This window comes from Phaenicophaeus curvirostris, chromosome 1 (genome assembly GCF_032191515.1).
Source record: "Phaenicophaeus curvirostris isolate KB17595 chromosome 1, BPBGC_Pcur_1.0, whole genome shotgun sequence".
Classification (NCBI taxonomy): Eukaryota; Metazoa; Chordata; class Aves; order Cuculiformes; family Cuculidae; genus Phaenicophaeus; species Phaenicophaeus curvirostris.
In genome coordinates, this window is record NC_091392.1 from 48059805 (window position 1) to 48083047 (window position 23243).

A 23243-nucleotide genomic window follows, 5' to 3' on the forward strand; every position below is an offset into this window, starting at 1 on the left:
TCCTAGTATGCCATTTTTTGATGTAGTGAGTGGTACATCACTGTTCATCATCACCTGGACACATAAGCATTCACTGTGAGATTTATCAGCCTTATATTTTGAACAGTCTGAAAGTCTAACATGGAAACAAAGCTTCTGCTCCCTAGAGACCCAGCCCTGCTCATCTGGTCACACAAGTGGGCCTCTCCATCCAGAGGGATGTATCCTATTCCAGAGGATGTGTCGAGCTAAAGACACCAAACCCTGAGACATTGGGAGAGAATATGTCTCTATGGGACAATGACCTCCTTGCTGAGCTGAAAGAAGGCAATAAAGCACAAAGGAGAGAAGCATGGCTAGGAGTGCCTACAGCAGAGCCTGCCATGTGTTCAGTATCACAAAAAGAAAGAGTCAATATGAGAAAAAAATACCATTCACTAGTAGTTAGCAAGGAGGTAAAGTCAGGACAGACTAGAAACTCTGTACGGTCGCTATGGATCAGAAAGGTTGAGCAATTACCTTGGTAAAATGAAGACTAGAGGTCAGGGATTTAGTTTTTCTTGGTACACTTCTTCGAGAACGTGTTGCAGGTCTCCAGCCCATGCCCTCATGCTGGAGGCTTTTATCTGAGCAGTGAGCGGTGCCAAAAATGTCTGTCCCAGAAAATGCCACCTCTGGAACGAGATGCAGCCTCTGTGGCTTCCTGAACAAGTAGCTTTGCAACTGGAAGTCCTGAACTATTCTTGCTCTTGGCTTAAAAGTACTGCAAGCAGAGTGCTTAACAGAAATCTGCCCATCTTAAAGACGGCAGCGATGTTGTATAGAGGTTCAGAGGTGGAATTTGGAAGGAACATAAGAAAAGATAAACTTTGAGAAGGTGGAGCAAAAGCATCTGAAAAATCTCATAGTCACCAAGTGTCTCATGCCAAAGGCAGCAAAGAGAAACTGAAATGGCAGTGAGCAAACTGATTTTGCACTCATATTCTGGGTACAAGGGATATTGATATTGGAAAAGGAAGAAGAAAGATCTTCAGTCTTAAATAAAGTGATGTATGTGCATCCACAGTATGAGAATATTTGTGGAGCATCAGTCACAGAAAGATGATGAAGATACTCATGCAGAAAAAAAGCATTGCCATGGGAAAAAAAATACCATTTAAAAAACACCTTTATACCAAGGCTAGTAGAAAAAAAAAAAACGAAACAGTAAATCATTGTGTTTTATTGGGTCCATCAAGCATGACAAGTATTCAGATTTCCAATACTTCTTCTATTCACTCTACTTCAATAGGAACCGGTGACACTAGCTTGTGTGGAACATACATACAGGTCAAAGTAAATTACCAGCATTAATTATTTAGCTCTATCCCTAGACACTACTTTTGTGCCTACAAGAACTGATAGCCTTTCTCTTGAAAAACATTCTCTCTCCTTTTCTCATACTCTTGACGCTATTCTTTACACAATACTGCTGGTGTGCATAAGCCTTTCCAGAACTTTAAGCACTTCTTCCCTCCTCAGAGGTTTTTACAGCAGTAAGTAATCCATTTTGTGAGCCACAGGTGAACTGTTCCCAGTATCAGTGTCTCTCTATGCTTAATATTATCTGTGTTAGGAGAGCACTTTGGAGCTTTGGTTATGGACCAGCATCCTACCACTCTAAGTGCTGCCTAAATACAAAGGGAAAAAGGCTGCTTGGAAGCTCTCAGAGCTAAACTTTGAATGTGAGTAATTACAAAGAGAAAGGGGGAAACAGGGTAAAGCTCATGGGCTTTTCCAGTGTTGAATTCAGAGCCTTTGCAAGGATCTTCTGCACTTCAGTGAGATATCAGCAATTTTTTATTTCCATACCAAATATTCCTGTTTGGACAGTGGAACTTCTCACATTTGTAGGCAGCGAACTATTGCATAGTCCTAAAAACTGTTGCATTATGGTAGAATGAAGCAAATCTGGGACCTCATAAATGAAACACTTGGACTGACTTTTTTTTAGAAGGTAAATAAATTACACACAATACAGCCATTGTCCACTAAGTGCCATTCTTACACCAAGCACCTTTCATAATGACAGCAGCATCATAAAAGTGCTTTGATCTACAAAGGATCAAATATCTTTGTTTCCTATTAACATAACTTTCTTTCCCAATGGAGCACAGAGCATTCTTGATAATGGCACTCTATTAGGATAATTAGAAAAAGATTGTTCAGCTCTACTTCACCTCTTAGAGCTCCCTGACAAATTTCTCTTTTCGTGTCATTTAGATTTTCTACCCCAAATACCTCTGTCATAAGGAAAAAATTTAAGTTTCACATCTACGGCTCAGAAGTTTAAGCTGCCAATGTGATGTTAACCAGCCATTAAAAGATTCTGAAGGACCCAGACTGGAAATTAAGCCATCACCTTTTCAAAAACTAATATTTTTTTTATTTAATGCGAGCATGATTTTAGATAACTATATCATAGATCTTGTAATAAGGTAGCAGGAATGTGCCCTGGTTTTATTTGCAAGGAAGGCATGAGAAAGTGTTACAGGAAAAGCTTACCCCAAGGGATTTGTGGGTGTAATATGACTAAAAGCAGAATTTGTACAACAGATGACAGATGGAGGAAGATGCTTCTTAAGAGAGTATTCCCAGACATCCTATTGGAAACCTACATTTCTTACTTTATCTTGCCATGCAACACTCAGGCTTTTGTCTCTTCCATCAGAGATGTAGATTTTAGGTTGCAGGCAATTAAGGCAGCTGGAGAAAGTCAGTCTTCTTTCCTAGTGCCACCACGTGCCCACATGTGCCTGGCTGGTATATTTATTTCCCTTTTCTGTTTCTGGTTCAGTGAGCCATCCCTCTTCTGGAAAGCTCATAAGGATGATTTGAGAAAACTCCCTGTGCAGATTTTGGGAATTCTGGCAGAAGGGATGCTCGCAGGCTCCTCCACTTTGACGGGGGGTGAAATGGGCACAAAGCTAGCAATGAAAGCCCTTATGCTTCCATTTGAAACAGGGCATCCTCGATCAGGAAGATGGTTGCCTGTCATGACAAAACACTCTGAACTGCAGAAAGTAAATAATCGATTAAGAGATCAACTGATAAAACTGAACAAACTGCTCCTACATTATAAAAGAAAATCAGTCGTGCTGAGGAAAGTGACAGCAGGAAAGCCAAACGCAGAGAAAAGAGACCCTAAAAAAGCAGTTGTGGGAAAACAGGGACTAGGAAATCATGCACAGAGGACTCTCATGTCTGTACAGAAGAGTGCTCAGGAAATCAAGGAAACTAAGTGTATGGGACTTAATTGTCTTCATATCTATGCATTTCTTATTCTGTAAAAAGAACGTGTTCCTGTTTGCTTCAGCTATCTAAGGATATGCTTTCAACACATAGAATTTAGGAGGCTGGAGATGGTACAGGGATGTCCTGAACCTATTGAAGCATTACAGATCCCAATTCCAAAATCTTAAGGCAGGTGGGACATTGGAAAATGTGCTGGAGAAGTCAAGAAAAGGGTCAATACTGCAGCCCACTTCAACAGGAGTCTCCCAGCCCATGTGCACAACCTGAATACCACAGCCAGCTAGTGTACAGATGGGCAAATTACAGCAGGGATGTATGACGAGAGACTTACACTCCTCAAAAGCGAACAGTCCACGCACATTTCACTGCTCAGACTAGGATCTTCATTGCCATCACCACCACAGTTTTGATAAGCCATGCGGGAAAATAATCACTTTATTAGGAATGTATCCTCTCTTTCACCCTGCATAACCATTTACATAGTTCTTTAATCATTACAGCCTTGAGAAGTTTGACATTTCCTGCTGGCTCAGGGACCCTGCAGGAAGGAAAAGAGATGTGAGATATCCTGGAAGCCCTCAGGTGGAAGGGCACTCAGGCTACCTCTTGCTGTCTCCAGGAAAAGATGTCAGGATCCTGGTTTTGGAAGTTTGGGCACTCAGGACTTCTAGGATCCCAACTGCATCCAGGAAAAGGCCAGGAGGCTCCAGCTGGTGTGATTGGCTCTGTGAGCTCCTTTGACTCTAGAGCACCAGCACACAACCTGACTCATGCCTCTAGACGCAGTGGCTATGTCTGTACTGTGAACTAAACAGTCCAGGGCTATTCTCTACCCTCAGAGCATAATCCAGACCTACACACTTAAACCCCCTCCAAACCCTTTTCCCCTCAAAATAGAATAATCTTATCCATAAACCATACTGGGAACAGTGTCTTGTCCACTTTAATTCACCAAACAATACCTGTGACAGATGCTGCACAGGCCAAAACCATGCCTGCTAACAGCATATTGAACTGTTAGACTGTGCTTGACCCCCATCTTGCCCAATCACACTAATACAACCAATGTTTCTGGAGTTTCTGGCACAAATGAGAGGGTTCAGAGGGATAGGGTCCAAAGTCTGGGCTTAGCATCCTATCAGTGTGTTCAGTACACCTGGAAGCACTATATCACAGGCAGTGGGGTCAATTTCTCACTTGACTTAGAGACTTTTCAGCCCACTCCATTGTCCAATTGCCTGTGATTTAGCAAACACAAACCCCAATTTTGCATAAGGTCCAGTAGCCCATCAGCAAGTGCTTTGTGGCCGGATCAAGGCTTCTTGATTCCAAGTTTCTATGGATGGTTCTTTATGCAGCCATTTGTCCCAGCTACAGTTAAGGACTTCTGGTACATCAGTAGTCAGAATGTGTGCAGTACAGGGAGTGAGCTCCGGTCGCAGCATTGTACCTCCATCCACCCATGCACATGTTGGGTGAGAGAAGGCTGAAACTGTTTTCATAGCTCCATTGGAACAAAGGCTTTTCATAACTTCAAGCCTCTGGACTGCCTAGTAGAAGTGGACAGAAAAAGAAAGGCAGAAAGATATACAAATATAGTAATCAAGCACAACCTTTGATCTAGGTTGATCTGATAAAGCCCTGGCACAGGGCCTTCAAAAACAATTTAACGTAGCACTCTGGAAGGATTACACCGAACAAGTGATAAAAGCACGGGCTTTGTGTTCATTGGCACTTCAGAGACACTGACCCACTTACGTGCTAATTTCAGGCAAAAACATTGACTTTTTGCCTCACAGATGAACCCCACTGGTCATTTTTCTACCTCTCATCATGCAATTATAGATCCACTTACATTATGTATGGTGCGATATCTTTTGCTTTCCGCACTATTCTCCAGGCAATCCTTCAGATGATGCTGGGGCTTTGCAACCTGAAAACACAGGGAAGCAGGACTTCGTACTTACTGAGTCAAATCTGCTTTACTCAAAGTTGGTTTCCCTCTTTCAGGAGAGAAAGGTTAAAGATAATGGGAAAGGCAGATGATGGGGACAGGGACTGAAAAATATGGGCTATTCCTGCATCACATCATCATGACTAAAATTTCCTCATGCAAGCTTGTAGGAGCAGTCCTGCCTCCCTTCTTGTGATGCATTAGCTCCAGTCAATACAATAGAAAGATCCGTACTGAGGAGTTCCCAACCACAGCATCCAAGACTCACAGTTTTCTTAAACTGAGCAGGAAGGGGACTGACCGAACTAAAAGGGTCCCAAACAAGAGCCAGACCGACAGTCGTCACAAAAATAAAAAGCAGGTATAGAAATCAATGACGATTTTCATCTCAAAGAGCAAATGCTCCTTGCAGATCACCTGTGGCCATCACATGCTGTGATAGCAGTCAGAAATTAATTAAAAATCATTCTCTTTTCAAAGACAGAGTGTTCCTAAGCTCAGACTCTTTGAAGCAAATCACTTACATGACAGCATCACTATTTTCTATGCTATTTTCTGCTAGCTCAGGCCCTGCTCTCCACACTAAAAGGCTTCCTCTCATTTACTCTTTATCAGTTTTACTGAGCCGTGATACGGTCACTTCAGCCAGTACCACAGGTGCAGCACCGCAAACTTTATGGCTGGATTTTATGCTCCCATTAACAGAGAGCAAACAGACACGTAGATAATTCATTGCCAACAATTTTACAAGGCTAAGTTTCAGTTACAAGCCATACTCTGCTTTATGATCTGCTACTCAGATAGGACAACAACAAATAGTAGTATGCTATAAAAAATAAAAGTAGCAGTTAGCATCTATATCCTCTTTTAAGCTGAATATTGATCTTGTGTTCCTTGCAAACATTAAGTCACCTTATAGATAAGGATAAGCTAACACCCCTGATCTGTTCTTCAGAATAACAGATACCCCCTGGCATAAAATACTGGCATACACTGGGAAACAGCTCTTTTCCACCCTCATCTCATTCCTGACCACTCCCTAAAACCGATGGTAGGATGACCCTCAGCCTCAGGTGAAACGGCAGGACGTGTAAGGACATCTGCTGGTTTTAGTCTAGATACCTGGGGTAACAGACAGCTCCATCTATTTCTGTGCACTGTAACAACGTCAGTAGCCTGCTAGGAATTTCTAAAGGACTTGAAAGATGCAAGTCAATGCTTCTACCTCTTTGTCTGTACCCTATCCAAGCTAGTTAGGAGCATCCCCACATCTACAATTACACTGTCATTACAGATTAGAGATAAAAGTTTTGTATCTTATATGTTAGATATAGTTAAGGAGTAGACGCTCTCTATATTCTTTACAAGAAGATGACTCATAGTGGGATCTTTCTTCCTTTCCTCTTTTTTTAATTTGACTTACTCACTGCTCCCTTCTTCCTTTTCCCTCACAAAAAAACTAAGAAACTTGCAGATGAATTGGAGAATCACATAAGGAAAGGCAAATGAACATAGAAGGGCTCTGCCTCGCAGTCTCAGGCAGGAAGAACAGTTCAAGGCTTTTCTCACTTTTACACTTTGAAAAACAGTAGGCACAAGGGCCTTCAAACACAAGAAGCATGATAAAAGTGAAATTCATATAATCCAATGAAAACAAATTATTTCTAGAAGCACAGAAAGAACAGTTTTAAGTCACAGTGTTGGAACTCTATTTTGCCTCATTTAGAGATGGTCAAACAGGCCCCCAGGCAGTGACCTCTAACCATAAGAGCCTAAGAGCACCAACTGTTAATCTTGATCAGGAGAGGACAAAGGATCACAGGAGGTAGCAGGGCAGCTGGCAAGCACTAAAGCCAGTAACAAGCTGGACAGTGCATGAAGCTTCTTGGAAGACTACACTGCTTTTCCGAAGAGCTTCCAAAAGCTCTGCTGGAGAACAAGAGGTGCCCAGCAGACATCTAATAGCATGCTGACTGCAAACTGTTATTACAGTACAGCTCAGATTTACCTGCTGCTGTTGTCTGATTGAACTCTTCCCCAATCTTAACAGGACAGGCGCCAGCTGCAGCTTTTCTCTCAGTACTAGAGTTAGGCTTTCTGTTGTCCCTTCCAAAAACTTACCTTATCAGACAAGTTTGGAATTCTTCCCTACTCCCCTTCCCTATTTTGTGGGTTTGTGTTCTCAGCTTTCTGTATACCTGCACTGCATCTTTTTAGTCCAACCTCTTCACACCTCTCTTACAAGGTTCATACCCCCTGCCACTATCAAGATGAGGTGAATCTGCTCACTCACTCATTTTAGGTAATGTTCCTTTGACACTAACATTCCTGGACTGCTTTTAAGATTTATGTATGAAAACAAAACACACAGTACAAGTCTTCATATCTTTTACCTGAAACAGGGCTTACGAAACATGAAACAGAATCCACATCTGCTTTTAAAAGTTGCTAATCCCCAACAAATAATGCTATAAAATGCAATTAACCAGTGAGTCTAGATGAATGACTAGATTCATTGTTAAACCTAGCGAAAAAAAAGGATGTGTCTTGCAGAAAAATACTTCGTATTCCAAAACCACCTCTCTGCTTGCATCCCCATATCGCTTCCCTCTGCACTTACTTCCCAGCATACCTTCACTTTGCATTTGTGGAAAGCATACATATCACAAAGCTGGGTTAAACTTTAACTTTTGTGAAAAGTAAACAGCCTGCCACCCCAAAAGTTGATCATTGTCTTAATGAGCACTAAAATGACTAATAACGAAACAGATTATCTTTATGTATGTCTTCACTGAATGTACTAAACAAAACAAACAATAATTCCACTTAATTTTCTTCCTAATAAATGCAGGAGAACGTTTTGTTCATGCTGCTATCTTTGCAAAGGCCACGAAATGAAAAAAACTGTAGTAGTAGTTCAGTACAGTACTGTTAAATACCTAGACTTTGTTTCCAGGACTCAAAACTAAAAGCCAAATAATCAGATTACTATTCAGAAAGGAGCCATTCTGAGCACAGAATAAGCAGTAGCAAAGGTTTGTTAAAAATTACTGTCCTTGCCTGCTAAATATATCTTGCCCCTTAAGCAATTAGCACTCTGCCTGATTAGCTGGAGTTATCCTTTCTTCCTAGTTGTTCACCACTACTACCTATTATCTGAAATTTATTTCTTGTAGAACAGAAGACCTCAGGAGAGATCACGAATTTAAAAGACTAGTATATGGATTAATTTAATATCCCTGGTTAAATTTCATCGTCCCCAGTGATGAATTAATGAAGTTTTGCAAATGACAGAAATAAAGTATCTAGCTGGTTTCTTAAACATAACATTTTTGTAACTACCAGGATACCAGAGCATGGAAAGGATTCAACAGTAACTGCAGGCCTGGGGAAGCACTGAACCCTTCTGGGCAGTTCCCTATTACTGAGCAGCGCATTTTATTTCTTGCTTGGTTAGAAAAAAAAAAAATAAAAAACCCCACAAAAACTTGAGTTGCTCAAAAAAATATACAGCTTCCTCATACCTCTTCATTCCATCTTCAAAATGAACAATCCCAATTATCATGTGCCACTTTCACATACCATTAAGCCAAGCAAAATAGGATCAAAAGGCCACATATAAAGTGGTAGTGTTTTAATTTAAATGATATGGATTAAGGCCAATGGGAGACAGAACAGTGTGGGGGTTTGGTTCCCCTTTCCCTTATCTCCAACTATGTGACAAGCCATTAAGGTAGAGTACCTAGGATTAATCCTCGACGAACATTTCAGTCTTAAGGGCTCCTTAGAAAGAGACCCTAGACCTTTCATTACAAAGTCACTGTACAGCCAGGCACGAAATGGTTGGACTCGATGATCTGGTGGGTCTTTTCCAACCTGGTGATTCTATGATGCTATGAAAGGTTAAAAAGTAACAGACTGAAATAGAAAACAAGCCTAAGCTAGGGAATGTATCAAGACAACATGAAAAGTGCTGTAACTCTTGACATTCTTAAGCTTTTCTATTTGTAACAGAATAGGCTAAATGGTATCATACCAGGGTCAATACTGCAGGCGTTCAGGTGTTGCTGCAAACAATTACCAACCAGTTATCAGCAAAGCTGTGAAGAAAAGTTTTGAAAAATATTTGAGTGATGTGTGTAAGCCAGCACTTAGCATACTTGAAGTAGTTTTTAATATAATAATTAAATACTGCACTTTTGTAGTCCATGCCCCTTTCTTTGTGAGCTGTACCACCTAAAAAGTTTGAAGAAATCAAGATACCACTCTATGATCACGAAGAACGGGCTAGAGCCAGCTTTTCCAAGTGGGGTTGTGTAGTCTGCAGCAAGTTCTGGCCATTAAAATGGGCATTTGAAGTTTTACATATAATTCACGCTTAAATGAGTTATCTAAAGGGATTTAAGGTGGAGAATCATGCTCCGTGCACCTGGATGAAAGCCTGGATTTCCCACTTCTCTCTCCTTTGAGAGCTGCTTTATGTGTAATATCAGATAAAGTGTTTTTGAAAACACTGGAAGTTTTGTGTCACAAACCACTCAGCCGCGAAGACCACTCATTCACAATCAACTGACATTGTGTACCTAGACTTGTGCAAAGCGTTCGACACTGCCCCACACATCATCCTTGTCTATAAATTGGAGAGACCATGATTTAATGGATGGTATGTGCAAGGAATAAGAAATTGGCTGGATGGTCACACTCAAACAGTTGTAGGCAACAGCTCAATCTCTGAGTGGAGACCACTAACAAGTGGCATTCCTCAGGGGTTGGTATTGGGACTGGTGTTAACACCTTTGTTGAAGACAAGGAGTGGGATCAAGTGCACCCTCGGTAAGTCTGCCAGTACCACCAAGCTGGGTGGTGCTGGGCTGGGGCTGTGCCTATAGTCAGTACAGACTGGGGGAATGAAAACAGCAAGAGCAGCCCTGCCTAGGACTGGGCAGTACTGGTGGATGAAAAACTCACTACTCAGCCAGCCAACCATATCCTAGCCTGCATCAAGTGAGGCAGGGGCAGCAGGTCAAGGGACACGATTCTGCCACTCTACCCCAGTCTCCTGAGACACCACATGCAGTACTGGGACCTCAGCACAGGGAGGACATTGACTTGTTGGAGGGGGTCAAGAAGAGGGCCACAAAAATGATCAGAGCAATGGAGAACCTCCCATATGAAGGCAATTTGAGAGGGTTGCGGGTGTTCATGTTGGAGAAGGCTCCAGGGATACCTTAGAGCAGCCTTACTACAGTACCTAAAGGGAACCAACAAGGAAACTGAAAGGAACTTTTTACAAGGACATGTAGTGACAGCATGAGGAAGAAAGGCTGAAAAGTGGGTAGATACTGATTAGATAAGGAAAAAAAAAAGTCTCTTCACTATGAGGGCAGTGAGACATTGCCCAGAGCAGTTGTGGATGGCCCCTCGCTGCAAGTGTTCAAGGCCAGGTTGAACAGGGCCTTAAGCAACCTGGTCTAGTGGAAGGCGTGGGGGTGTGGTAGGGGGGCTGGAACTGGATAATCCTTAAGGTCCCTTCCAATCCAAACCATTCTACAATTCCATGATTCATGGTATCTTCACAAATCACCTATTTGAAAGGTCCTACCTACAACCAACTTTTTATATGATTTGACACAGACGGAAAAAATGGGTGGAAAGAGAATCTGATGTGAACAGCCCCATCACTAGTACAGTAGCTCTCTGGAATGTAGAGGTAGACACTTCGGAAAGCACGCCTCATTTCATTAAAGGTGAAAAGATCAAAGAATAAAATGTACGTTCCATTACTGATGTGGTATTTTTGAGAGGAAGAGTTGTTATGGGACAAACATCTGTGTGCCTAACAAGAGAGGAGGAAAACCCCTTAGAGATGTAGTTATTTCTGCATCCACAATAGGGAGCTCAATCATATTCCCCTACCTCTTGATCAAAACCACAGAAGACAACAGATTATTTTTGTAGGTTAGCTTGTATTGAAAATGTCTGTAGGAATACCTGTAATAGTACAAGGCAGTACCAATACAAAACAGATCAATAGTAGCTTTCTTTAAACTGTTAAACTTTATTATAAATTAAAATTTCTTTACAAAAAAATTGCACATAATTGACCACTCTTAGGTTCTGATGCACTGGCATTTGCAATAGTTTCTTTAATCTTCAAGTTTAATAGTCTCTGCCGTGAGTCCAATGCAGAAAAGGGCAGTAAGCAACCCTCTTAGAGCCTTCAAGTGCAAGATGCATACTTGTGGCCACGGCAGTTACACTTTCCTTAAGAGCGGCTGCTTTTGTTTTAAATCCTGTAATGAAAAAGTCTCAAAAAAGGTTTAAAAAAGGAAAAACCCACAATGGACTACTTGCTTTTTACTGTAAACACAGCCCAGTAAATTAATCCCAAACACATATCTCTCAGGCATCAGCGAGAGTGTCAAGTCAATCAGGAACACCAAAACAAAGAAAACAGAAAATAAAAAGAAAATATAAAAAAATAATGTCTGTCATTTTGATTAACTATACTTACGTACATGACGTTATGAGATTCAGGCAGGGCCCAGAAGCAAGGCCAGACAGGGAGTTCATTTTTCCATAGCAGGGTCATGTTAATTGCTTCCAGGTTCAAGGAAAGCAGACTGAAGACTTGATATGCTCAGCAATACTCATCTGCCTTACACAGATCTTATGCATGGATCAGCCTGAAGAATCATTCAATTGATTTTGGCATTTAATACGACTTACGGCTGACCGCACCCAGCGTTCAGTGATTCTTGCTTTCTGTTCTGTAAGTGTTTAAATTTAAAAGCTCATCTAGGCTGACTCCAACCTCTTGGCACTTGGAAACTAGTTTTCTCAGGTTATCAGTTTTACCTCCTCCTGATGCTTCAAACAAGAGTTGCTGTAAGAGATGGGGAAGCAGACATAAGATTTAGCCAGAGCTTGAGCATCACCACATCTATGGATATGGGATATGCAGAAAATTTATATGAAACCTCAAACTGAATCATAAGGAGAAAACATTACATCTTTCCACAGTGATGCACATAGAGGTAACTTCTGAAGGGCTCTCTGATATAAATGATGGACCTGTAAAATAAAAACAAGTATTAAAAAACAGCACAATTTTGTGCACTAAAAAATGAGTGATTTGAAGCACAAAAATATCTTCAAATAATTTTTTAAAACTGTTTGTAAAGAAGTTTTTAAGTCAAGCATTGACTTGCTACTAAAAGCAAAGGCAAGTTTATGTCTGACCCTTGTATGCACATGATTAATTACATGAGGACAGTCAATTTTTCTTCACAAATCTCTTGCCTCATTCATTGCACACTCAAGGAATGAAGCAGCTTACTGAGTATTTCTCTTTCACTGCTTAATATGTAGTATCAAGGTCTTGCTTATTGAATACCATACCAATCCTGTAAAGGAAATAACTGTTTTACAGGCTTTTTTTTTCCTTCAGCATCTATCTGTGCTTTAACAACCAGTATGTCTTTGTAACTCTGAAGACAAAAATGGGTTTACTACTTTATGGTTGGAAATTGAGGGCCAAAATGTTTAATGCAAATATTTACTCATATCTCCTTCAAGTACTGGTATCTAAAGAGCCAGCTTTAATTGTAGAGTCATTAGGGGAGGTATTTGTTGGACTTTTAAAGACTCATAGCCATTTTTATATTCTTCTAGCAAAGCTTTACATGACCTGCTGAAAGGAACGAAGAATGGGTGTTCCAGGAACAGGAAATACAGAATCTGAATCACAGTTCACTTTTAAAGCAATACCCTATCTTGTTTTCTAGAAAATCCAGTTATCCGGAACAGTCACTGATTTGGGTACACAGTTGTAAACACACATCCCAAACTAAACCCCTTCCAAAAAATCCCAACTGTACTGTGTGTGCCTAATGAACTGATTTTACTCCACACCATACAGTTAATCAGGTGGTTGCAGATGAAAACGACAATATTTCTTCTGGGTGTAATCCAGCTACAATTTTTTACATGTGCCTTCATTCTAATTGGTTAGTTTCCTTTAAGGACTCTCTTTTTGACTGATTTGAAATATATTTTCCAACTTTCTAATGAAGCAAAGCAGGGATCTTTTAAGCCAGCAGTCTCACTATAGGCAGTGCCTTAAAATGTAGTCCATCTAATACAATGTCTGAAGCAGGGATCTGTGACTAATTACAGATTACATCAGATCATCATCACAGAGACAGAATTAAGGTTGAATAGTCAACCATTCCTTTGATATCTCCTGACTTTGAACTATTTGATCTCACAAACAAAATAACTGTCTGCTTGGGGAGTGTTCTTTTTAAACATTCTAGGAGACAATAAAAAAACAGAAAGAGAAGATTTCATATGGGAGTCCAACAATAGCCGTGCTACCCATTATGGATCAGTTAAAGTTTTAATACTTTTTCAAAGAGACTACTGACAGAAAAAAAGGATGCTGAGAATCAGCCACTCCAAACATGTCAAAATAAGATACAGAAAACACCAATCAAAACCACCACTAACAAGTGGTGAGTCACAAACCCAGGGCCTCACAATCCCCTCAATACACAGTATCTTCCCACAGGCAGAATAATATTTTGAAGGTGACAGCAACAATACCAGGATGATCCATTCTGTTTCAACTGAAAAGTGACTATTGCTGTGCCAAAAACCGATTGTATTTGTATACAGTGTGATAAAATTCCCTCCTCAAAGTACCAATGGTAAACTTGTTATTTTTGGAGAGAAAGAACTGATGTCTTTGGTGTGGTCAGGAACTACCTGAACTCTCTACATAAACTGGTTTGGCAGAGCCACCCTTCCTACTACTTGTATATAGTTAGATAGTTGCTAGCATCTTCAGCACAACAATCCTCCCTTCTCTCTACTGCATTTTGAGCACTAGCAATTCTCCTCTATAGCTTAGGGAAAAAAACCAACCAAACAAAAAAAAACCAAACACCCAAACAAAGTGTCAGAAGAATACAGCCCCCCCTAATAAGGGAAAGACACACACAAACAGCATGTGCAAATACTTATGACTTAATCCATTCTACCCCGACTGCCAAACGTATTTCTCACACTTGAGCGAAAGCTTCAGTGTTTGTTTATACACATATAATTTCATCTATCTAGAAATCCTGGGTTTACAAGATAATGATTGCTTTCGATAAAGCCAAGGTATAAAGAGTTTTACAGAAGTTTATAATTACTCATTTTTGTAAGCTGTGATGACTTACTTCTCTTTGTCCCATTAGAAAGCACTCGGCAGCAATGGCTCTGAGGAAAAGAAATATATAAAAATATTTATTCTTGAATGATTTAAAAAGCCATTAGTGGCAGAATACTGAATGTGGAATGGAATTACAGATTCCTTGAGAAGAAATTGACTAATTTCCAATGATGTTAATCTACAGTGAAAAGAAAAATAGCCATTTTTTAGAAACAACCTTACATGAGCAAGACATTTCAGTGGTTCCCCATTATGAACAAACACTGAAGAAAAAGATCAGTTCAGCATCACTGGATAATGGAGAATACTGCTATTGTGATATATAAAGGGGAGGGTAGAGAGGGGGAGACAGAAGTCAATAGATGAATTAAAAAGGCAACTTGTAAACACATTGTTTATATTCATCTGCATAATATCTATCTACATAGTTTTCCCCAAGAGGGAAATTCTATTTCTCATTTTAAAGAAGTAACAGTACCTCTGCCTGTTGCAACCAACAATTCCTGTTTAAATAATAAGCTAATGAAAGAGAAACTTCCAGTACAAGCCCCAACTGGAAGGACATTTCAGATTTACCTTTGTGCTGTAAACCTTATAAACAAAAGCAATATCTATGAAAACAGATGTATGACTGTTGCATTACATTTTCCAGATGGCCAGGCATGTTGGGATATTATATGTAAACATCTTGGCTTGCAGTTTCAGAATTTGAACATTGCTCTCCTCCCAGTATCGCAGAAGCAGTCTGTAAAAGGCATTCATGAGAAAGGAACACTGCTCTAATCACTAGGAACAGAAAAGCAATCCAAAGATACAAAGGCATTACACAAAACGTATCATACCCAACCTAAGCGAAGAGTTGCTAGTAGGAAAAATATGCAAGCCACCATGTACAATATTGACTAAACATGCTCTCAGAACAAAAATACAACAAAAAAAAGTTGAGATACATTTCCAGAAAATAACGAAGTGCAAAATCAGAGAGGCAATTTGTTCTCGGCACATTACAATATCCATTTGTAGCATGCACAAAGTAACTGTATGTTCAGAAGGGGGCTAATTAGATTTATAGTCATGTGGCTAGGAGATAAACTCTTCAGTCAGTTCTGCTCACCCATTTCATGTAGTACTAACACTGTCTAACAAAGTCCCATCTAGACAAAATCGTAACTTGGTTTAAAACACAACCAATGCAACCTTGAAGTGCCAAAGGCAGGTGCATCAGCCTCCCCACACCCCCAGCCATACACACACACTTATTCAAAGTCTTAGTTTGGGGTCACTGTTGATGACTAACAGTAAGTGCCTGGAGACTTCTCAAAATTATTCAATCAAGTGTTCATGAGTTCACTGCAGCTGAGTCTGCTACAAGACATGGGCTCTCAAATCCTGGAAGAGTACATTTTGAAATAACGTTCAAGCAAGAATCAGTGTGATGCTTATACTAACTACTTTAGTTTCCCATATGATTTTTTTTAAAGTAAGAATGGTTTATCTTTGCTAAATAAATGTCAAGTTAAGCCTTAAGCTAGCATGGTGCACCCAGTTTTATCTGCTTTGTGTTGCAATTATACCGTTAATCATAGAATCATTAAGTCACAACAAGATTTTAACATATCTGACATTTCTCTACACACTTGAAATTTTGACCATTTGTACTGATTGTGCACAGTGCAGAGTTAATTGCTATAATATAACCTTTCTGTAGAGAGAACAGAATAAAAACATCAAATACAAGAAAGCTTGGAAGGCACAACATGCCTCAAGCAATGTGCAATAATAGAGGAAGAGTTACTTGTGTAGCAGAAAGCAAATCATGCACGTCTTGAACAAAAAAAAAAAAAAAACAACCCAGTAGTCTCCATTCATTAGAAAAGTTTTTACATACCTCAGTGCAAGTCCAGGATTAGCAGGCATAGTAGAACAAAACCGTTCCAAGGTTTTGGAATGCTGAGATTTTGGAATGCAGCTCAAATAAAAAAGAATTACCTGTAGAATTCGAATTATAAACATTAATCCACTTTATAGCTGTTTGATTTTGCTAAGAATAACGGAATGACAAACTATGAACATTATGACTAAAGTGAGCTGCCACCTACAGATCTTATCATCAACTACAAATTTATACCTTAAGGGTACAGAAATCAATTTGTATACTGTCAAGTTGCTAACACCACATATTTCAGTCCTAACTTGCATTTAGGAAGTAGAGAGAAATGTGCTGGATGTTAGCAAGAGGGGGCCCAGGATTTCTATGTTTTATTCTGTCTAAGTGCTCAACTTGAATTTACTCCTACTTTATTACTTCTGTTTCTTAACCACTGTAATTTCTATGATCAAAAGTGACAGCTGCAATACTGTTTCCATCTGCTACAGCTCTCCAGACCCCCTCTTGCTCAACCACCTCCTCCCTCCCTTACACATTTTCTCTTTTCTCTAGGAAAGAATAGTTTGTCATTAGATGGTGTATTCACAGTACTGAAGCATACCATAATAAATACTCTCAGTGCCTTTCACACCAAAAGGTCACTGTTAGAGAGGCTTCTACTCAGAACACTACTCTTCTCAGATACTTCTTTCTTTTTTACCGATTCCTGCTTGTAGCATTCATATACTACTGAAACTGCATCTGAAGTAGTAAACTACAGGTACCTGATAAAAGGTCAGTCGCTTGTTTAACTAAAGCTGTCCATATACATTTTTACCTTATTATGAAACTCATAATTGGTCCAATAATCAGCAGTACTAAAAGGAATCGGGTATCGTGTGGGGACTGTAACCAGACATCTGTTCACTAGGTCAGTAAAAAGCTTGAATTCTTGAACTTTGTTATTGGATCCGACAACTTTGCTATTGATAAAAACAAGGTAACTGGAAGAAAAAAAAACAGAAGAAAAAAGATGGTTCCGATGGCCTTCACTGAATAGTTTTGAGATTAATTTGCTTCCCTCTCTTAAGAACTTACTCCAGCCAGATGTTCTGTACAGTTTCCTGCTGCATCACTGCCCCCAGAGCTGCTTCATAAGCATCCAGTGCTTCACCAACACTCGCATGAAGAGACTGGCACAAACTGTTTATATTAAAAGTTAAAAAGTGTTGAATGTCAAACAGTGCATGTTATTACGTATTAAGTGTAGGAAACAATGAAGAACTGCCCATTCAGAGATGCAAGAAAAAACAGTGTTTTCAGTTTAGCAGCGTTATGGACTACTTTATCAGTCAACTTACTAAAATGGATATTTCTCAACCGCAGAAAAACACAGAAACCACACAGTTCAAAATGTGGCTTTTCACTGAAATAGGAATGAAGTATTACTGTCTTCTACTCTATAAAGTACACTTAATAATCCTTATAATAGGGATGATCTGACTGCTACAGAATGGAGGCAAGTCTTGAGCATCCACATTTAGAAAGCTCCAGAATAACAGAATTTCAAAGTTGGATTAAAACCATTTGAGAAATGGTATCACACTGTGGCAACAAAATTAGTGCTCCAAAACAAATACCGCTAGAGATCTAGGGTAGAAATATGGTGATCATGTCAGGAAAAAAAATCCCTTCTACAGCTCCTCAAAGAAACACATGGTCAGACCAATATACCAGACCTCAAAGACAGTAGACACACTTTTTGACCGAGACCAAGTGAACAATCCTTATTGCAAAGTTAAAAAAAGATAAGAATTTTAAGTCATAAGAGGAAAAAAAAAAACCCACTCATGAAGACAATGACTACAGAAACACAAAATAAAATAAAGCTGACAGTACTATTCTGCCACGTAACTCTCCTAACTAGGGCAAATCAGAGTGACTGATTCTGCTCCTGCTTTCCCCAAGAACTACAAACTAAACCAGGAATTTGCTACTGTAAAAAGTATGTGCATGTTTGCGTACACACATACAGGTATGTAGATACACACACACTGATCTTTCCTAGTAAAACATCCTTGAGCTTTGCTGATCTCAATCTTCACTGGGTAAAAGTGAACTTTTGGGTCATTTGTTCTCTGTACCTGAAAAAGGGAAAGATAGATACACAGGCCCAAATACCTAAGTGCTTATTGCAGCAAAACTCAATCACAGAAACACTATTAGCTCGGAAAGTAACTTAGGCACTTATTTAAAGAGAAATAATTTTCCTCTTAGAAGCAGGTGCTATACAGGAGCATCTCAGGTTGAGTTAAGGACCCTAACAACAAAACAGTGACCTGAAGTATCTTTTTAACAAAAAGTTTCTACTTTGCAAGTAACAAACTTAAATTTGAACTTGTGAAGACCTAAGTATTTTCTAAAAAAAAAAATTAATTTAAATTGGTATTAATGGCCAATATCAAAATAAAACATTAAGATAACTTAATCTAAATCTTATATAAATTCTCCTGAAAACCATACATTTTACCTGTTCATCAATATGACCACCATTCAAAAACTACAAACAACACTGTTGAGTTCTGAGGAACCCTGATTCAGTATCTGAAGCATTATCATCTCTGTCCCTTTATTATCTGAAAGGCCAAATAGCTACTTGAAGATGGACAAATCTAGACCATGGAGCGGTAAGGTTCTTGAAGAGCCCAGGGCAACATCTCAGTAGCCACAGTCACACTAGTAATTGACAGCTAATACATTGGTCCTTACCAACCCTGGATACTGCTGCAATCAAAAACAATGGTGGAAGAAACAAAAACCAAATTGTGTATACATGACAAAGATCTGTCACCTTTGCAGTCTCTTGCAGAGGAAAAGGTTACTTTGCTGCATTAACTTTGCTACAGAGGGGCATCTGTGGCTAGTTCCAGCTTTTACAGCTTGTTGATAGTAGCTCCATAAACAGCTGAAACAGTGAGTCAAGGAAGGTGGGCAGATCAGAGCTAAACAAAGTTAAACACAGTGGGGAAATGACCATAAAATAAAAGGGAGACAACTGAACGTCAGACAAAAGACCACTACTAGCAGTAGCAACCTAAAAAAAACCTAATAGAAAATGTCATTTTGTCACCTGTAACTGTTCCCAGAGGGCAAAATTTCTGAAAGATTTCTCAAGTGGAGAATTTCGGTTGACATGCAATTCACAAAACTGTCTGTTGTGCAGCAAGCAGGTAGGCTCTCTAAGATCATTTATTGAAAGAACCCCAAATGACACACCCGTAGGCAAATAAGGAATGTCCTACTTTTGAAAATACAATTTACTCAGACCCAATAGATAATTCTCAGTAACACTTTAGATCTAAAGTCTCACCAGTAGATCTGCCATAGATATGGAATTTGCTGGTTTACAACATCATCTGTAAGGTGTTCTTTGTAGAGGGGTGATGTAAATTCAATTGGCATTGGAAAATTCAAGAGGTATCTGCAAGAGAAAAAAGTAGTAGTAAATGAAAAGATGCCTCTACATGAGAGTCCTATGTGGGCATAAAAGTTCCAAAATCTAGTTCGTGTGACCTCTTAAAAAAGATGCACTTTTCCTAAATTTTGGCTTAACTCAAGATACAATTCGTACAGAAAGCATTACACAGAAATACTGAAATAGTTTATACAGAAAGCATTTATTCCCTCGTTATATGTAAAGGAACATTTAGCTTTGTATTTCAGACTCTGCCACCGTCTCCAAAAAAAAATACATCAAGTAATCTATGATCACCTATCTACAGTGAGATGAAATTTAATACATACAAACATAAGCAGGAATAAAATCTAACACCTAACTTGGAGATAAAAACATTTCAAATTCTCATCTGCATTATTAGCTTTACCATAGAAAGTCTTCCTTTGAAAGCCTTCAGAGATGTCTATTTTGACTATAGGGCACTTGCATATTTCAAAACTCCAATAAGTCTCTCAATCAGGTGCTAAAACTTAAGAAAAGCAACAGACTACATACAAACCTGTGTCTTTTCAGCAACAGCAGTCTGCTGATTAATAGCATGCTGAACCTCTGGATCAAGGCCTTGTGCAAGTGCCTAAATTCAGGTATGCAATTTTAAGCTCCTAGCTTTGGTGGGGCAGGGGGAGGGACCAAACCAAAATCAAGCAAACAACAAACCCACCAACCAAGCCTGGCATACGTATAACTGATTTCCATTCCCCAAATCCAGACATCAAACTTGCTAGCTGTTCCATCTTTAAATGCTTGCTGTTTTACAGTTCAGTGTATATACACAAAGAACAAGTATAGCACTTCAAAATTACCAAACCATAATTCACACAAGCTTTAGACAAACATGCCAAGATAATAATAGAGAAGGTTAAAATTTCTAGACTGTTTTGTTTTTCATGAAAATGTCAATATTACTGAAATTTAATAGAAAGAAAAAAATCCTAAGTGTACCTTAAGAGATCCATGGGACTGTGCTCTTGGCATGTATTCTCAAAGAAAGCGGCCACAAAGTCTTGCAACAGAGGAAGAATACTGCTTGATCTTTCCTGTTTCAGGGTTTTATTTTTTAAAAATAAAAAAAATAATGATCAGACATCAGCCTGAAAATGACAAGAACAACTCAAGCATAATAAATAACAAGTAGTGTGTCTGTCTCTGCTATGCTCCATTATCTTCACTCTCTTAAGAATGAAATCAAACTGGGTCAGTCAGCAGGTAGCAGAAAAAGGTTGAAAACACTACAGGGTTTACTGTTAACATTTATTCTTGTGTAAGGCTATTAATCTGACCTATGAATTCATGATTTTATGTAATGCCGTTGATTATCTTTCATCATGTCCCTAATCTGGCCAATTCTCTTTTTCCCTTCTATATAAAGGTGAAATAGACATTACAAAAAATATTACGACAACTAATCACTTCTATAAGTGTTTGAAGTCACACACAAACCCCAAATTTTATAAAGCCAGCAGATCAACAAAATGAGGTTTGGAGTGCAGTATTACCTGTGAAACAAGGAATTTACACAAGTGATAAAAAATTTCTGCGTTCTGAGGATTCTTCTCAAATGCTCCAATCCACACTTTGTAGGCACTGTCACTCTGCTCCATCTGCAAATACAAGGTGGCCAAACTCTCCAAGAGCTGGCAGTTGTTAGGCGAAAGCTCCAATAAAGACCTGCAAGTTTCTGCAGCAGATTCCCACCTTAAAGAAAAGTAGAGGTAAGTTTTCAAAAAAGCACAGCATAATACTCCAATCAAAAGCGTCTTGAAGGAACTTACCTTTCAAGAAGTTTCAGCAAAGCTATCATGTTTCTGTAGAGAGGAAAGCAGATAGCTACTCTTTTGTCAGCCTCAAGGCTTTCATCAGTACATGTTTTCACTGCATCTTCAAAATAAAAGCATAAAATCAAGCCTTTAGATTTCAAGCAATGTGAAAGTTATTTTAAGCCTTAATATAATTAAAGTCCCATTTAACAAAGTGAAAATATGTAAGGGTGGAAAGATATTTATGAGCATGCTGCTTTCGCAAGGTATCAAGAACAGGAAGATGTCCATCTTGGAAAAGCTTCCTTAACACCACGCAATATTTCAAAAGTAACCTTTCTCATTCATTTAAAGACCAGGAAACATCTTACTAGTGAAATTTGAAAGCCACGCTACACTTAGCAGTATGTTACTATATTTAAATCTAGACTCTGGGGTTTCCAGCACAATTGCTAAAAGCTACTGAAACAAAAGCTAATATCAGATATTTTTCTTCTTAGCATACTAACAAACTACCCAATAAGACACCTCATTATCACAGGTAAGACTGCCTTCACTCTCACAGTTGAGCTACACAACCTACCCCTGAGTATTTCCACACTGCATTACCATCTGCAGCACAGAGATTCTGAGTGGCAATGCAATATTGCTGCTGCCTAACAAGCTATATACTGACATTTATATGATGCTACTGTAAAGTCTACCTTTGGCAGCATCACAAGTCAAGAACTCCTAGTATCTTCATTTTGCATCTTTTAAAAAAATTATTCACATATTCCATTGAGGGGAGGAAAGGCAAGAGAGAAGAACAACAGAAGCTTGGCTTTATGCTTGCATAAGCCCCTAGAAACTAGCAATATCAGACTGTCACAAACCACTGGTCTTCTTCTCTAAACTATTATATCCTATCAAGATAAAGTTACGGTTTTGTACCACACGTGAAAAACCTCAATGCATGTGCGTTAAGTACCTGAGAACATGGACTTTGCTCATTGCTCTATTCAAATCAAGATGAAATACTCACTGGATTAATCCCAATGGCTTAACACAGTCATCAGGAGTAATGCACTACCTTGAAATTCCAAAAGTTGGATAATATTTCTTTATTTATAAACAAGTGAGCAATGTATTATGTAGTCTACCTCCTTAATCTTACCTTCAAACATAGCTAACAGCATATCAGGATCAGTCTTCACATCCTGAACTGTTTGCCATGGCATTAAGAACGGCTCTTTGTTCACGATCCTTGAAGGACTTGCATTAGATGGATCATAGAACTTGACTGGGAGAATGCCAAATTCAGTTAGATGTATGTAAGCCAGCCAAGCCAAGCAACGGTCACTTACAGTAAGGCGTTCTAATAGTATCTTTTCATTTGTCGATTTTAAAGCATTCTGTAAAAGTTAAAAGAAATATAAAGTATTTCAACCATTAAATCTTTAAGATCTAACAATGCAAAAAGGAAACAGGAAGGATAATTTTTAATATTCCCAAATCTTTTCCACAGAAAAGATGGGAACTAATTATTGATATCAATCAAGATGATATTTGGCTTGTGCGAAAGTGTAGCTGTATTCAAATCATATGCATAATACCTATTAACAGGTTTATATGCAGAACTTTGTTATTTTGAAAACTGAACAGAGACAGACTTT

General features: G+C 39.0%; 1 protein-coding gene across 1 annotated transcript in view; it reads right to left on the reverse strand.

Annotated features, from left to right (window-relative positions):
• Nucleotides 1–11265: 11265 nt before the first annotated feature.
• The window catches only part of ZFC3H1 (zinc finger C3H1-type containing), a 44319-nt gene continuing 32341 nt past the window's right edge, over nucleotides 11266–23243 (reverse strand). Inside the window, exons 24-35 of the mRNA XM_069857475.1 lie at nucleotides 22745–22982; nucleotides 21604–21709; nucleotides 21328–21526; nucleotides 20774–20868; nucleotides 19685–19795; nucleotides 17413–17517; nucleotides 17153–17318; nucleotides 16336–16436; nucleotides 15091–15192; nucleotides 14455–14494; nucleotides 12239–12301; nucleotides 11266–12113 (exon numbers count right to left, since the gene is read on the reverse strand). Of these exons, the coding sequence (XP_069713576.1) occupies nucleotides 11976–12113; nucleotides 12239–12301; nucleotides 14455–14494; nucleotides 15091–15192; nucleotides 16336–16436; nucleotides 17153–17318; nucleotides 17413–17517; nucleotides 19685–19795; nucleotides 20774–20868; nucleotides 21328–21526; nucleotides 21604–21709; nucleotides 22745–22982 (1464 nt within the window). The 3' untranslated portion in view covers nucleotides 11266–11975. The remainder of the gene's footprint in view (nucleotides 12114–12238; nucleotides 12302–14454; nucleotides 14495–15090; nucleotides 15193–16335; nucleotides 16437–17152; nucleotides 17319–17412; nucleotides 17518–19684; nucleotides 19796–20773; nucleotides 20869–21327; nucleotides 21527–21603; nucleotides 21710–22744; nucleotides 22983–23243) is intronic.